The 17,176-nt window shown below is 38.5% G+C and overlaps 1 protein-coding gene across 1 annotated transcript in view; it reads left to right on the top strand.

Moving 5' to 3' along the window:
• The window catches only part of IL23R (interleukin 23 receptor), a 64,410-nt gene that overhangs the window by 36,596 nt on the left and 10,638 nt on the right, over window positions 1–17,176 (top strand). Inside the window, exons 6-7 of the mRNA XM_065928516.1 lie at window positions 518–674; window positions 15,744–15,833. Coding sequence (XP_065784588.1) covers window positions 518–674; window positions 15,744–15,833 — 247 coding nt within the window. The remainder of the gene's footprint in view (window positions 1–517; window positions 675–15,743; window positions 15,834–17,176) is intronic.

Raw genomic sequence — 17,176 nt, 5'->3', positions numbered from 1 at the left:
GGATAGATCTGCAATAAGCACCAATTTAACAGCTTAGTTTGTAGGTAATTTTTTCTAAAAGTCATCATTAGCAAGTGAAATTATTTCATCATTCAGAAAGAATTACTGATCTAAATACCCAACTGCATAGCGACAGGGACGGACAGACAGATGGGGGAGGGAAGAAGGACTGAATTCAAACAGTAGCTATCAGGTCTCCCCTCCTCCTATCCTATTAAAATCAGCTGAGTCAAAATTAAGAGTATATTACACATTGAAATTTCTTGAGATTTAAAAGCTTGAGAGAGTTGTCAAACACTAAGCAATGCGTATTTGTCTTTTAAGGTTAAATAACATGTATTTGATTATTTCTGACTATCTTTTATACAAAGTATTCTGTTTCTGTTTTCCCAGGGTTGAGAAGGGTCTGGAACATAATATGTGCCCCACAATATGTTTCTGCTAATAACTGTTTATTTTAAAAGCCTACTGCATTATTTCTTTATGGTATTTCACTATGGTTATTCATCCATTTTAGGTTAAAGAATTTGACACCAATTTTACATACGAGCAACAGTCAGAATTCTACTTGCAGCCAAATGCTATGTATGTATTTCAAGTGAGATGTCAAGAAACAGGTAAAAGGTACTGGCAGCCCTGGAGTTCACCCTTTTTTCATAAAACTCCTGAAATAGGTGAGTGTATTTCTATATTTAATCTCTTCGGCTTTTCTTTTGACTTTGTCTCTCTTCTAAGCATATCTTTTTTTTCTCCCTGATTTCTATCAAAATCGACAAAACTGTTCTAGGGCGGGTCAGTTAAGTTCAATCACTCAGTCATGTCCAACTCTTTGCAACCCCATGGACTGCAGCACGCCAGGCTTCCCTGTTCATCATACCCACTAGGGCAGGTGATAGATAACATTTAAATTGTTATTTTACTTTGATTTTGTTAAGGCTGACTACAATTTATGTAATGGTTCTCAAATATTTCAAGGTATAACAACCAGCTGGGGGCGCTTGTTTAGTACGCATGTTCACTGGCCTCTCCCAGAGTGTCTGAGTCCATGATCTGAGGTAGAGGGGATGGGGTCAAGAGTCAGCATTCATCACAAATATCCCAGGTGATTGTCAAGTATCCCCCTAGTCCTTGTTTTAAAAAAGAGTTTACTAAGAGTTACAGTACACTATTTAGGCCATTCTGATAAAATATATTCTCCTAAGGGAGACACAAAATTATTCAATAAAGATTGATTACTTACTAAATGCAAAGCAAACATAAAAAGTTAAAACTCTTCAACATGGGATTTTTTAATTCTCAGTATAACCTAGCTGAGCTATTTATTTTTAGATATTTTCCTGCTCTTAATATTATTCGGTTAATTTTCTAGTCATTTAAATGTTATTCTGTAAAAGCTTAGCCAGGGAATTCCCTGCCAGTCTGGTGGCTAGGACTCTGCTCTTTCATTGCCAATAAATTCACCTGGTTGGTAAACTGAGATCCCACAAGCTGCAAGCACAACCAAAAAAAAAAAAAAAAAATTAAATTAAGAAATAAAGTCTATTTGGCTAAGATTTTATTTTTAATTGTAAGTAAATAATAAAATGAACCTATTGCAATTGTCATAATACTCCATGCTGGTCCCAGTCCTTTTCCTGAGATGTCTCTGTACTGTGGGTAGCTTACACACTAGATTTAAAATGTTCTTTTCAGAACTGAAGGACTTAATTGTAATCACAGCATTGTTAATGTCATTCTTACATAATATAACATCTTGGAATTATTGTATGTTTTCAAAGCACTTTGACACACATTGTAAATATTAATGGCCACCAAGTAAGTAGAGGGAGCCATAGAGCCAAAGGTAAGGTTAAAAAGTTCTTTTGGTGCCCTCTATGTCAAAATCTTAGAAACACATTATTAAGGGAATCATTTGCAATACGGGTTATCAGTTCTCTCTCTTTTTTTTTTTCTTAAGTAAGTTTTTAATTTAAGGTATTCCAACTTAAATTGATACTGTTAAAATTCTTAGGACTTTTGATGTCATTTTAGAATAGTCAGAATTTAGTAGATAATCCAATTATTTTAATGAAATCTAGAATTGCTTAGCAAGATTATTCAAATTGATAATTAACATTTTCTTACCATTTATTATAGTATACATAAGTGTGTTTGACCTTTACATCAGACAAATCTGATATTACAATTTGCATCATTTTACAAATGAGGAAACTGAAGCATGACTTGTTTTCTTGTTAGTGAGTAAAGAGCAGTTAAAGCAGAACACAAGTTTTCTTACCACCAGTCCTCAGCAATCTCATTGATTTCTTTCTTTAACCAATTACAGTTGACCCTTTAACAGCATGGGTTTGAACTGTGTGGATTCACTTATACTTAGATATTTTTCAATAAATAATACAGCACTACACAATCTGTGGTGGATTGAACTCACAGTGCAGAACAGGATACAGTGGAATCAAAAATACAGAGGGTCAACTATAAATTATACAAGGAGTTCTGGCTGTGTGGAGGGTCAGCACCCCAACCCTTGTGTTAAGGGTCCATTGTACCTCGAAGTGGAACAGCTTTCAGAAATATTCTCCAGTCAGCTCTTCACATTCATGGGTTCCACATTCACAGATTTAACCAACAAAGGGTAGAAAATATTTGGAAAAAAAAATTCCAGAAAATTTGAAAAGCACAACCAATTTGCCTCACACCAGCAACTAGTTCTTTGGAAGAAAGCAATGAAAAACCTAGACAGCATATTAAAAAGTAGAGACTGCCAACAAAGGTCCAAATAGTCAAAGCTATGGTTTTTCCAGCAGTCACGTATGGATGTGAGACTTGGGCCATAAAGAAGATTGAATGCCGAAGAATTGATGCTTTTGAACTGTGGTGTTGGAGAAGACTTTTGAGAGTCCCTTGGACTGCAAGGAGATCAAAACAGTCATTGATATCCTAAAGGCAATCAATCCTGAATATTCATTAGAAGGACCGATGCTGAAACTCCAATATTTTGATCATCTGATGTGAAGAGCTGACTCCTTAGAAAAGACTCTGATGCTGGGAAAGATTGAAGGCAGAAGGAGAAGGGGATGAAGAAGATGACATGATTGGATGGCATCACCGACTCAATGGACATGAGTTTGAGTAAACTCTGGGAGATAGTGAAGAACAGGGAAGCCTGGCGTGCCATGAGGTCCCAACGACTAAACAACAGCAGCAGCAACTACTTCCATAGCATTTACACTGTATTTACAACTATTTACATAGCATTTACTGTACTGAGTATTTTAAGTACTCTAGAGATTATTTCAGGAGAAGGCAATGGCACCCCACTCCAGTACTCTTGCCTGAAAAATCCCATGGACGGAGGAGCCTGGTAGGCTGCGGTCCATGGGGTCGGGAAGAGTTGGACACGACTGAGCGACTTCACTTTCACTTTTCACTTTCATGCATTGGAGAAGGAAATGGCAACCCACTCCAGTGTTCTTGCCTGGAGAATCCCAGGGACGGGGGGACCTGGTGGACTGCCGTCTATGGGGTTGCACAGAGTCAGACACGACTGAAGTGACTTAGCAGCAGCAGCAGCAGCAGCAGAGATGACTTAAAGTATATGGAAAGATGTGCATGGGTTAAGGGCAAATACAAACTCCATTTTAGTTAAGGGACTCAAGCTTCCTCCGAGTTTGGTATCCAAAGTGGGTCCTGGAACTAATCCTCCATGGATACCAATGAACAACTGTATAGGACCACAAACCACAGATGTTCTCCTTTAAAAGTAAAGGCTTGAAACTACACACAGAAGGGATGGGGACGTCACAGCTATCCTACAATTCTAAATTTAAAGTCTTTGTTTCCTAAATAATCACTCAAGAGGCAAAAATGCCAGCTGAAATTAAATATCTCTGAAAACTTGCATCTATCCAGGACTAACATGTTAGCTAAGAGGAACCGTAAACTATTCTCTTGGTACAAATTGCTTTCTAAGACACGTTAAACAAGATACAGGAAAAATGTGTTAGGGAAAGTGCTAGCATAAAATCATTTTGAAAAATTATCTCTTTTTTTCTATTTGTAGAAACAATGCAAATCTATTGTAATATGCAATCTAGAAATAAGTATCATTTACATTTTAATGGATTAAATACCAGTTTTTTCCTGTACACATATTTTTTAAATGGTTGGTGCTGTGGTATAAGTACTGTTTTATATCCTGATTTTCTTACTTAATCTACCTTGTTGAGTTTAAAAACCTATTTAATGGGTGCACTTCAGTTTATGGATGTAATATAATTTAACCATTTCTCTATTTAAACAATATCTAGGTTATTGCATTTTTCCATTATCAATAAACTTCTTTGAATAGCTTTGTATATAAATTCTCCTTCTGCCTTTAGGTCTTATTGGATCAAGAGCTGAGCATATTTTAAGGTACTTAATGCAAGTTGCCAAATTGCTTTTCAGTAAATCTTTAATATCAATTGCTTTTTTAAAAAGGTATCCATGAAAACAGTCATTCATTTAAATTGTTCATGAAATGTTCATTTATACTATACTGCACATCAGGTACTTGCTAGGTACTTGCATAACTTCAGTCAGCGAAGGAGACAAAGATCTTTTAATCCTAGAGAAGGCAGACAAAGCAAAAGTCTAACCAAAAGTACACAGCATTATAAACAAACATATAAATCAAAGCGGTAAGAATCAAACCTCACCACTGAAGTTTGAATTGCTTCATAATGGAAAAAATAAAAAGATAGTTTCTGCAATACTTTCATTAACTTGGTTAGTAGTGGGGTTTGGGGCCAAACTTTCCTGGTAATTTATTTATGAAGAAACATAGCTTTTTGGCCTTTTGGCTAAGATCAAGTATGAAGAAACACAGCCCAGGCAGTAATCCTCCCTTCATGCAGGAATTTCCTGTTTCTGTGCTCTAAAATTCTTATTTGTGTATCACTAAATAGATTCATCCTTGTAACAGTGTTTTCAAAATTTTGCACAGAGGGCACCGCAGGACAAATTGTGAAGTCGGTATGGCTTTTCCTGTAGACCCTGGCATTCTTCTGTATCACGTTCCCGCTGGATAGTGCCTTCCCTTGACTTTTAAAAACCTGGTCTCCAAAAGAAACCAAATGAAATCATTTTATAATATAACCAAATTATAATAAGGGTTAAATGACGTACTCGCTTTTTCGTCCTTAGAGTATTTAGACTTCAATGGAAAACAAAGCCTTACACAGTAGACCCCCCTTATGGGTGGGGAATATATTCCAAGACTCCCAATGGAGGCCTGAATCCACAGATAGTGCTGAACCTTATAATATACTATGTTTTTCTCCTGTAAATAAAACATAAAGTTTAATTTCTACATTAGGCACAGCAAGAGATTAACAACAGTAACTAGTAATAAAACAGAACTATAGCAATATACACATAATATACATTATGTGAATGTAGTTTCTTTCTCAATTTCAAAATACCTTATTGTGCAAATTTAATGCCTTTTGCATCTTAACTAAGCACTCATCACACACTCTAGCTGTAACTTTTGCAGTTTGAGGTATGATAGCAAAACTAGCACAAATTTCTTTTTACTTCTTCATAATTTAAAGGACAGAAGATTTATTCTTACCATACAGCTTGGCGTATAACTATTTTTCTTTCCTTAATAAGTTGAGAACTTTCATCTTTTCACTTAAAGGAAACACTTTACAGCTTCTCTTCAGCATATCCAAATTGCCAGCATCACTACGCTTGTTCTTTGGGCCCTTATTATGTAAGATAAGAGTCACCTGAAGATAACCACTATAATACAGGAAAGTTGTTTTGCTAACCAAGATGGCTACTAAGTGACTGACAGGCCTGATTTGTGGATCATTCATATCCAGGGTAGGATGGAGCTGGACAATGCAAGATTTCATCACACTACTCAGAATGGTGCAGTTTAAAAGTTAAGAATTCTTTATTTCTGGAATTTTCCATTTAATAGTTTTGGATCCAGCCTGACCAGGGTAACAGACTGAGGAAAGCAAAACCATGGACAATGATAAGAGGGGACTAAAAAAGAAAAAAAATAAGTCAACCTCAGAATATACTTTGGGACTTTATGGGACAAATTTCTCTGTATTAGAGACTAGTATGTTTCTATCCTGGTATAATAACAAGAGGCTAATTCAGTGGCTGAATCCAGGTGACTTCAGGATAATAAATAATACAGCTAACATTTATTGGATGCTTATTATGTGTTGGGCACTGTGATAAGAATTTTACTCAACACCACAGCCCAATAAAACTGTTATTCTAATTGTACAGAGGAGGATGAGGCTCAAGGAGGTTAAGCAGTTTACTGAATATTATAAAGCTGGTAAATGGTAGACCTGGGCATGAGTCAGGCTGCAGGATTCCAGCACTCACTCTGTAGTTCTGCTGGTCTCCTTCCTAAGAGACCTCAGATGCTCCCTTGTTAGCCTCCTCTGGATCACCTAACCAAATCTTCCCCTACACATTAGCTAATATGCCAACTGAACTTCTTTTAATTCTTTTAATGTTTGTTACGAAATGCAGATACGTGAGAGAAGAGGGAACCATAAGATGCTATCAACTGTTTCCACTTTGGCATGAATACCAGATATGGAAGCAGGTTGTGTTAAAGTGATGAGAATGAAATCATAGGAACCTTGGGATAGGATAGGGCAGTCTGAGACAAAGACAAAGTACAGGTAGAAAAGGTGACCTTGCCCAAGACAAGGCACCACAGGAAAATTCACAGTGTGTTTTTCCAGCTGGAACTTGGTTCAGTAAAATGTCTTGAAAGCAGTGCTTCTCAGAGGATCACCTGCATTAGAAATGCTTGGGTACCAGTTAAAAAACAATTGCTCAGCATCTATTAAGTGGTATTTCTGCAGCATCTACCAAGTGGTATTTGTGCAGTGTAAAAACCAGTGTTCAGGATGTTGGACACACCCTTTAAAAGGGAGAAGTGTCATGAAGGATGTGGGCCAGAAATGTGGACAAAAAGGGTCAGAACTGATTGTCCAAGCTATTGCCTTTGTAACATGGTTTTGGGGGGCAAAAAAGGGTGGGTACATGAGAATCTCAGGCCATTCTCTCTAGTATTACCTGGTTCCACCTCTGTCTCCTTTTCCTCCTGCTCACCACTTCCTCAGTCCCTGAGTACCCCAGGATCTCAAGAAGCATAGGATGCAGGACTATGGCTCCAGAGAACCCTCATGTTCCACATTACCCCCTCGGCCTAGACCCTCTCTGCCTCTGGATATGCGGTTTCAACAAAGGCACTGAAAACTTCCAAGGGCTGCTGAAACTGGAGCTTCTAGACCACCAACCCAGATAGTCACTGCAGCAATTTCTGGAGTCATTAAGCAGTGCAGAAATAGCAACAAAAGGGAAAAGATAGTTTGTTGGCACAGAAAACCAACACCGAAAATATGAACATGAATTTCCTAATTTGACTCCTACTGATGTGAAAAAGGGTCCCTGGTGGCTCAGAGGTTAAAGCGTCTGCCCGCAATGCAGGAGACCTGGGTTCAATCCCTGGGTCTTAAAGATCCCCTGGAGAAGGAAATGTGAAAAAATGTGAGAAGAGGACTTCTAGGCAGGAATGTTTTTCAGTTCTGTTGTAATACAGATCCTTTTGTCATGAAGGAAAGGTACAGGCCCTCTAATCCCTTTAATGACAAGTCAGAGGCCTAAGGGAAGACAATGACTAATTAATTTGCTTGAATTACAACTTGCAGTAGAAAAGTTTCCCAGAGAAATCATAGTCTTTTTTTTTCTTTTTTGGGAGATTCTCCAGAGGAGGGCAAGTATAAGCAAGATATTAAACCACATTGTACTTTGTTCTCACAAAATACCACTGGTTGTATTACCGTGACTCAAAGATTCTCATTAATTTTTCAGGATTTTAGTGGCTCAAAAAGAAAAAACAAATGCTATATCAATGGAACCAAATAAAGGTGATAATAAATATAAAGCAAATTAGAAGTGGCACACAGAGTGTACTTTGCAAAAATTCTGTTATTTGTAATTAAGAGATTTCTGATTCATTCATATTAAGATGGATTATAAATTTGTGGGTTTGTGGTTACTAAACTGGGTTAAACGTATATACACAATATTCTTTGAAATACTGATCATTTTATTTTTTTAATACTGATCATTTTAGATCCTTCATCTGGATTTATTTAATCTTTTTTGGGTCCAGTCCCTAGTATACCACCAGGGTTTTGTAGAATAAAGAACAATTCATAAGAGTTTCACAATCTCTCTGAGGTCTGCAATCAAATAATTGAGACTAAAGATTATGCTTTTCCATGAGGAAGTCATAACCTCCTGTGTTAGTTTCCTATCACTTCTATTAAAAGTTAGAATAAATTCAGTAACTTAAAACAATGCAAATGTATTTTCTAGTAGTTCTGGAGGTCAGCAACCCACAATAAGCGCCACTGCACCAAAACCAAGGACCTGGCAGGACTATGCTCCTTCTGAAGGCTCTCAGAGTCAGTTTCGGTGCATTTTCCAGATTCTAGAGGCTGTCTGCATTTCTTGGCTTGCAGTCCCATTTTTCATCTTCAAAATCAGAAGCATAGCATCTGCCAATCTCTTTCTCGGACTCTGACCCTCCTGTCTCCTTATAAAGACCCTTGATATTTCACTCCTGAATATAGGATGATCTCCCCATCTCAAATCCCTTTTGCCATATAAGGTAATTTATCCACAAATTCCGAGGATTAGAGCATGGACATCTTTGTGGGGTCAATATTTGTCCTTCCATGTCTCCTCACCTAACCACCCACTACCAAAAATTGCAATGTTTACCCACTACAGAATTTTTCATTGTGATTGGGTGTAAGCAAAAGAAATAAAATCTGGTTTTCTGAAGCAGAAAAGGAATTAATTATTGGAACGACAGCTGGAAAGTAGTAGAAAGGCTGTTAAAATGGTCACAGATAGGATCCCAGGGATGGGGGCGGCCAGAAACACAGCCAAATCTCAGCCTGGGAAGACACTTATGAGGACTCTGCACCTGGCACTGTGCTCACTGCCACTGCTTCCCTGCGCCCCAGACACTCCACTGGCGCTGCTGTTACCAGACTCTGGGCACAGCTGATGCATCTATATTGGATTATAAGTGATTTCCTGGAGCCGTGTGTTCTATGTGAGTGGGGGAGAAGGGCATCTGATGAGTGAGGCTCAGGTCATCTGCTTGCAGCTACTTGCTGGCCAGGGAGGGGGTGGGATGGGGTAGGCAGAGGGTTTCTCTGCTCCACTGAGGCTACCACAGTGGGAAACCCTACCTGCCTCCTACTTCCTCTAGGATGCCCACAAAGAAGTAGGTCCTGCAGCTGGGCAACTGAAAAATGGCAAATGTCCACTAGACTGTTCAGACTAAGGAACAGGTACATGCTGGGCTTGATAGCCAGGCTGCACCTTTGAAGAATCCTGAACCACTAGGTAAAATTGGAAGTTGTCCATGCTTGCACACAGAGTTTGATACACTTTGATATCAGATCCTCACCTCTGTTAGATTCATATCACTCAAGAAAATGTCTAGGTGGCTACCGTTTCTTACCTTTTCCTTCTCTTAACCTTTCTCTTTAATGATACGACTGCCATACACAGATTTCTTACCTTCTTCTCCCTCAAATGTAGGGAATATAAGCATGAAGATAATCCCTTGAATATGTCTAGGCATGACCTCCTATCCTTAATATACGAGGATGACATGGTAACTCATGAAATGATTCATTGTTCGACTTGTTTTTCAAGGCGTGGTAAAGAGTTTATTCTGACGTATCCTTTTCTCTGCCCAGCGCTTCTGGTGCCTATTTGATAGTTCTGCCTACTGTCTTTTTCTTTGCCATGTGACATGGACTATAGTCAAATCTTTACCCTTGGCCCAAATAATGTTGAATTCCAACCATAAAACTAAACTGGCCTAGGAAGATAGCATGTAAATGCTGTGAAACAGTTGAGAATATTAGAATAAGGAGAATAAAAAGAAAGAAATCAAAAGGAGATACTTATGTTTTAAGAAAAACAAAACGGGAAAAAAACCTTCACTAACTTGAAAAACACACCTAAGTATGACTTCTCTTACTAAACTACCTAGAAACTTTGGAAGGAAAGGTCTAGAAAGGGCCCTATGTCAGCTCTGGTCAAAGCTCTAAGATGCAGGTCTTGGTTAGTGTGGCTCTAACACCAAGACTGGTAAGGACAAAAATAAAGGTGCCTTAAAAATATCTAGGCCCTTTGGCCTAACAATTCCCCTTTTAGAAATCTAGCCTTAAGAAATAAGTAGAGATACAAAAAGTCTGATGCACAAAATTTATTTAAAAGCTAATTATAAAATAAGAATTTGGAAACAATCTAAAAGTCCAATAATAGCAATAGCTAATGCTTACTAAGCTTTTAATTTGTATAAGCCATGGTACTAAGCACTTTGTATGAACTATCTCATTAAACCTCACAATGAAGCATTATTATTATTATCTAATTTGACAAATGAAGAAACTGGGTCACAAAGCAGTTAAGCAATTTGCCCAGGGCCATGCAACTTCAGGTGATGGAGCCAGGATTTGAACAGTTTCATCTAAATCCAAAGCTGTTATTTGAAATCACCAAGCTATACGGTTTCCCAATGGGAGAGTGATAGAATAAACACAGTATAAACATGATGAAATATTTAATTGCCAGTAGTTTGATTGTGAACAAGTTTTGATAAAACTTTTAAATGTTCATGATGTAGTATTGAATAAAAAAAACCCAGACACAACATTTAGTAAAGACCATGATCTCCACCAGGGCATAGATATACACCAAAGACTATTAACAGATATAAAAAAATGATTGTTTCTAGTTTTTGAACAAATACAAAATTGTATTTTATTTTTCATACTCTTCTATCTTTTTCAAGCATCCTATAGTTAGCATGTGTGTATGTTACTTGCTGATTCGTGTCCGACTCTTTGCAACCACTTGGACTGTGGGCCTCCAGGCTCCCCAGTCCATCGAATTCTCTAGGCAAGAATACTGGAGGCCATTCCCTTCTCCAGGGGATCTTCCTGACTCAGGAATTAAACCTGGGTCTCCTGCATTGCCAGAGAAGGAAATGGCAATCCACTCCAGTACTCTAGCCTGGAAAATCCCATGGATGGAGGAGCCTGGTAAGCTGCAGTCCATGGGGTCGCTAAGAGTCGGACAAGACTGAGCGACTTCACTCTCACTTTTCACTTTCAAACACTGGAGAAGGAAACAGCAACCTACTCCAGCGTTCTTGCCTGGAGAATCCCAGGGACCGGGGAGCCTGGTGGACTGCCGTCTATGGGGTCGCAGAGTTGGACATGACTGCAGCGACTTAGCAGCAGCAGCAGCAGCTCCTACATTGCAGGCAGATTCTTTACCGTTTGAGCCACCATAGCTTGTATAAAATAGTTGATATTCAGAAGAAAATAACTCAAGGCTGGAAGAGTCTAAGAATCAGTGCTCAGTGGGTTAGTCCAACCATAGGCCATTGAGATGGGTCCTGAGGCCTACAAGGCCAGGCAGCTCTAACACACTGGCCAGCTCCCAGGGGCAACGGCTAAGTATCAACGGGGGAGCTCTGCTTGCTGGGCTGGCTCAGCTGCCCCACCTGCAGCCATCCTGGTAGAAAAGGGAAATTGTTAATTAATGGAGCCAGCGACCAGCATAAATCACATGCCAGAACCAGGTAGGAATTTTTACTCTTGGATCGCTGCCTAGGTGACTTTGGACATGTCATTTATCCTTATTATGCTTTTGTTGCCTCATCTTTAAATGAGGACATCAGTATTATCTACCTGATTGGGTTGTTATAAGGATTAAATGAGAAAGCATGTAAAGTCTAGTACACTATCTGGAAAGTAATTAGTACTCAATAAATCATCACTTTAAAAGAATAACAAAACACATTTTGCCCCATGGTAGACGTGGAGGAAAAGGCTGAGGAGACTAGTTTGACATTACCCATAAGACACAGATGGAATACATTATTGCAAAAGTGAATTCCTTTTGAGTAGATCTGATTAAATTAAGCTGGTATTCAGTGGACCAAAGAATGCAGTTATGCTTCTAGTTTTGTCCAAGAATAAGAAACTGCATCTTTAAAAAAAAAATTCTAGACTCCCTATAAACACGTTCCCTTCTGTTAAGACTAACTCTAGTGTCCAATGTCAGTGTGTATAAATTATATAAAAACTCTTACCAAATTAGAGATGATTTGGGGTTTCTGAGTTTACTCAAATATGTGCTGAGTAATAAGCATAATTTAATATTATGCTGCAGAGACAGAAATGTCTCTTTACAGACAATACCACAGACATTAAACAAATAACAAAAATACTGTGAGATTTTTTCTAGCGGTTTAGGCAATACACTGATCATTAGAGTTGATATAAACAATGTTTTTAGTCATGAAAAGTGGATTAAGGGGATGGGGTTAGGGCTTTTTTTTCCCTTCTGTTTTATTTTTCTTTTAAAATTATTTTCTCTTTTTATAGTTATTGCTTTTATAATGAAAAATATTACGTGTGATTTAAAAAGAAATGACCTAGCCACTTGGTGGCAGTATGCCGTGAAGAATATAGTCTACATGGCTTCATTTTAGTCCCATGCTTAAAAATTTTTATCACTGACTCCATTTCTTCTCTGACAATTTTGCTTATAAATTGTCTTACTTCAGATACCTGATTCTTTATGAAATTACCTTCTCACAACTAAGCACCTCTTTTAAATAGCTTCATTAATCTAACCTGGTCAATTTGAAATTAAGATAACAAAAGACTCTAAAGGATATTATTTTTCTTCTCTATTAGGGCTAATAAAGCCCTAGTCAGATATGAAAATTATTTTTATGTGATGCAAATTAATAACTGATGTTTCATTGCCAAATAACCACCTATAGTTTATGCAACAGAATTATATTAACCTGTGTTTAAAAGCTAACAACACTATATATTATTTTTAAATAAAATGCTAATTCAAAAATAATAAAAGTGAGAAAAAAATAATCCAGCAACATATGCTATAAACCTATGATTCTTCCAAACTGAAAGTTGTATTACATTTTAATGTAATATTTTTCTTAAAATTAGATGAATAATCTTGGCTGTTGGCCACTGGTGATGGAATCACACACTCGGGGAAAAAAGAGATTTACAGAAACACTGAGGAGTCCGAAAGGGTTTCTGATTTGTCACAATTCAGAGTAGGGCCTCCCAAGTGGCACCAGTGGTAAAGAACCCACCTGCCGATGCAGGAGACATAAAAAGATGACAGTTCGATCCTTCGGTTGGGAAGATCACCTGCAGGAGGACACGTCAATCTACTCCAGTGTTCTTGCCTGGAGAATCCAATGGACAGAGGAGCCTGGCGGGCTACAGTCCATAGGATCGCACAGAGTCAGACACGACGGAAGCAACTGAGCATACAGCATGCACAGTTCAGAGTGAAACATTTCCCTCTTGCTGTGGAGAAGCAAGATAAAAACACAAGGAAGAACTTTTGGCTTTTCTGATGTTTTCATCTCCTAAAATTCCCTACCCATGGTTCTTAGAAGACTCCTCTTCAGTTGAGCCTGTGTTTGCAACCAGATGAGCCTTTTATAATCATTTCCAAAGACCCATAGGGACATTTTTTATTGGAACTCTGTGATATTTTTGTCAAAGAGAGTTGCCCCAGCCACAAAGCTTGTTATAAAAGCCTGTGATATCCCTGTAGCAGTTAAGGCATCTCAAGTTGTGATCTCTCCCTGACCCCCACTGTAATTCTTTTAAAAGAAGAATTTGAACACTAAAATCAGAATGACTGAATACACAGGGTTTGAGATCATCTTGGGGATTCAGAGCTTAGAACCACTTTCAGGAACATCCTCCATCAGCTGGGAGAATCATGCCCTTGAAATCACCTCAGGCAGCTTTTAATTATCAGGAGGGAGGAGGTAGGTGAGGAAGTTCCAGGACTCTTTGAGTTCAGACTGAAAATGAGTTAGCTATCAAGGAAGCTAGATGACCCCACCCTGGTCAGAAGCTTCATTAGCAGTGTTCTGAGAGTCTTTATGAGTAGACAGGGCTGGCCAGGATCCTTGACAGCAGGGAAGGAGCAGAGGGAAGTCATTAATAGCATTCCACCCTTATGTTACAACCTCAAAGTGTCTGCTAATCAAAACTGGGCTTCTTTTTTTTTCCCCCATTTATTTTTATTAGTTGGAGGCTAATTATTTTATAATATTGTAATGGTTTTTGCCATACATTGACATGAATCAGCCATGGATTTACATGTGTTCCCCTTCCCGATCCCCCCTCCCGCCTCCCTCTCCATCCCATCCCTCTGGGTCTTCCCAGTGCACCAGCCCTGAGCACTTGTCTCATGCATCTAGACTGGGCTGGTGATCTGTTTCATCCTTGATAGTATACTTGTTTCAATGCTATTCTCTCAGAACATCCCACCCTTGCCTTCTCCCACAGAGTCTAAAAGTCTGTTCTGTACATCTGTGTCTCTTTTTCTGTTTTGCATATAGGGTTATCATTACCATCTTTTAAAATTCCATATATATGCATTAGTATACTGTATTGGTCTTTATCTTTCTGGCTTACTTCACTCTGTATAATGGGCTCCAGTTTCATCCATCTCATTAGAACTGATTCAAATAAATTCTTTTTAATGACTGAGTAATACTCCATAGTGTATATGTACCACAACTTCCTTTTCCATTCGTCTGCTGATGGGCATCTAGGTTGCTTCCATGTCCTGGCTATTATAAACAGTGCTGTGATGAACATTGGAGTGCACGTGTCTCTTTCAGATCTGGTTTCCTTGGTGTGTATGCCCAGGAGTGGGATTGCTGGGTCATATGGTAGTTCTATTTCCAGTTTTTTAAGGAATTTCCACACTGTTCTCCATAGCAGCTGTACTAGTTTGCATTCCCACCAACAGTGTAAGAGGGTTCCCTTTCCTCCACACCCTCTCCAGCATTTATTGCTTGTAGACTTTTGGATAGCAGCCATTCTGACTGGTGTATAATGGTACCTCACTGAGGTTTTGATTTGCATTTCTCTGATAATGAGTGATGTTGAGCATCTTTTCATGTGTTTGTTAGCCATCTGTATGTCTTCTTTGGAGAAATGTCTTTCTAGATCTTTGGCCCATTTTTTGATTGGGTCATTTATTTTTCTGGAATTGAGCTGCAGGAGTTGCTTGTATGCTTTTGAGATTAATCTTTTGTCTGTTTCTTCATTTGCTATTATTAAAACTGGGCTTCTTATATGGAGCCAAGATGCTGTTTGCCAACAGCATCTTGAAGATTATGCAAGCAAAAGTGTCACATCTTGGAGGTGCTTAAGGAAATCTAAACCTTATTGCATCACCTATTGGAAGGAATCAAGTAGGGACCAGTTGTGCGTTTTCTTCTGGCTCAGTGAATGAAATAAAGCTCCTTGGTATTTGTTGCCTAGAAGTCTCATGAAATGAGTGGACACATCTTGAAATCTTACAAACTCCAGGTAGTTTTTATCGTCCTTTGAATGTTTCCTCCTTTGGGATTTATCCAATTTAATAAAAGGAAGAAAAGACACACACACTAGAAGGCTTTTACTCCATCTTTCCAGTCTATTAAAGTTACTGGTTTACTTTATTAATCTCCAAACATGTAAAGAGACTCTCAGGAAACTGGGTAACCTGAATGCAAAGAATGAAAAGCTGACACTATTTTCTTTTTGTTTAAGGTCCTCAGGTCACAATGAAATCATTCCAACATGAAACTCAGAATTCTGGACTTCTAATTGCTTCCATTTTTAAAAAACACCTTACTTCTGGTAAGATATGCCACATGATTTACATAGGAAAATAACCAATAAAAATATGCTTAAAATTGAATTTAAGGAGTGTTTTAAGAAGATTCTGCCAGCGTTTGCTCTGGATTAGAAACATGTTCATCTCAATTGGTGCTGGGCCTCAAGACCTCAAAAATTCTTCCTAAAAAATATCATTATTTAAGTGTTTACCATGTGCTAAAAGTTTCATGTACTTCATCTTTTTCAATCTTCAAAATAACTTCTTGAGCTAAACGTTGAGTCTGTTTTATAGTTGGGAAAACTGGAACTCAGAGACACTGAGGAACTTGTTTGGACTAAAATTCAAATCGGATTTTTCAAATCCTGAAGTCTATTGTGCTCCTTCTCTTACACAAACCAGCTTTCATTTTATTTGTTAGTATGACTGGGTATTTGCCATTGATAAGCAAACCAAAATGTTTTAGGCATAAAAAGATATGAGATCAGGTTGTGTAGCATTTATGTCTTTGCATAGAAATCTGGCAGATATAGTATAAAAACTTTTGCAGGTGATATTGATGTTCTTTGGACTTTTGTTTATTTATTCAAAAATATTCTGTGTCGCCAGGCACATATTCTATGTGCCAGTCACTATTTTGAGTACTGGGGAATCAGCAGTGAAAAAGACAAACAAAGCCCCTGTCTTCATGAAGTTTCTTTTCTACATAGATGAATGTGTGTTGGGGGGAGGTAGACAACAAACAAAACAAGAAAAATAAGGTGGTAGTAAGCGTTATAAAGATGAAGCAATGTAAGGGTACTCTAAATTTTGTATTATGTTAATCAATTATGAACCAAGGGCTTAGGTTCAGTAAATATCCCTAATTACAGATGCCTACACAGATCAGCGGAGAAGGCAATGGCACCCCACTCCAGTACTCTTGCCTGGAAAATCCCATGGATGGAGGAGCCTAGTAGGCTGCAATCCATGGGGTCGCTAAGAGTCAGACACGACTGAGTGACTTCACTTTCACTTTTCACTTTCATGCATTGGAGAAGGAAATGGCAACCCACTCCAGTGTTCTTGCCTGGAGAATCCCAGGGACGGGGCAGCCTGGTGGGCTGCCATCTATGGGGTCGCACAGAGTCGGACACGACTGACGTGACTTAGCAGTGACTTAGCACACAGATCAGCACCTTGATATTGCTGTGGGAACTGTGGAGGCTAGGAATTCATGGCTGCTCTATTAGGTAGATATCATTTTATAGAAGAGGAAACTTGAGCTTTGGCAAGTTCATTATTATGCTCTGAGGTTACAGAGCTGATAAATGGCAGCATCTAATTGGAACCCAGGTATCTTGGCTTGTACTTTTGGTCACTCTGC

This window comes from Muntiacus reevesi, chromosome 1 (genome assembly GCF_963930625.1).
Source record: "Muntiacus reevesi chromosome 1, mMunRee1.1, whole genome shotgun sequence".
Lineage (NCBI taxonomy): Eukaryota > Metazoa > Chordata > Mammalia > Artiodactyla > Cervidae > Muntiacus > Muntiacus reevesi.
This window is presented reverse-complemented; position numbering and strand designations above follow the sequence as displayed.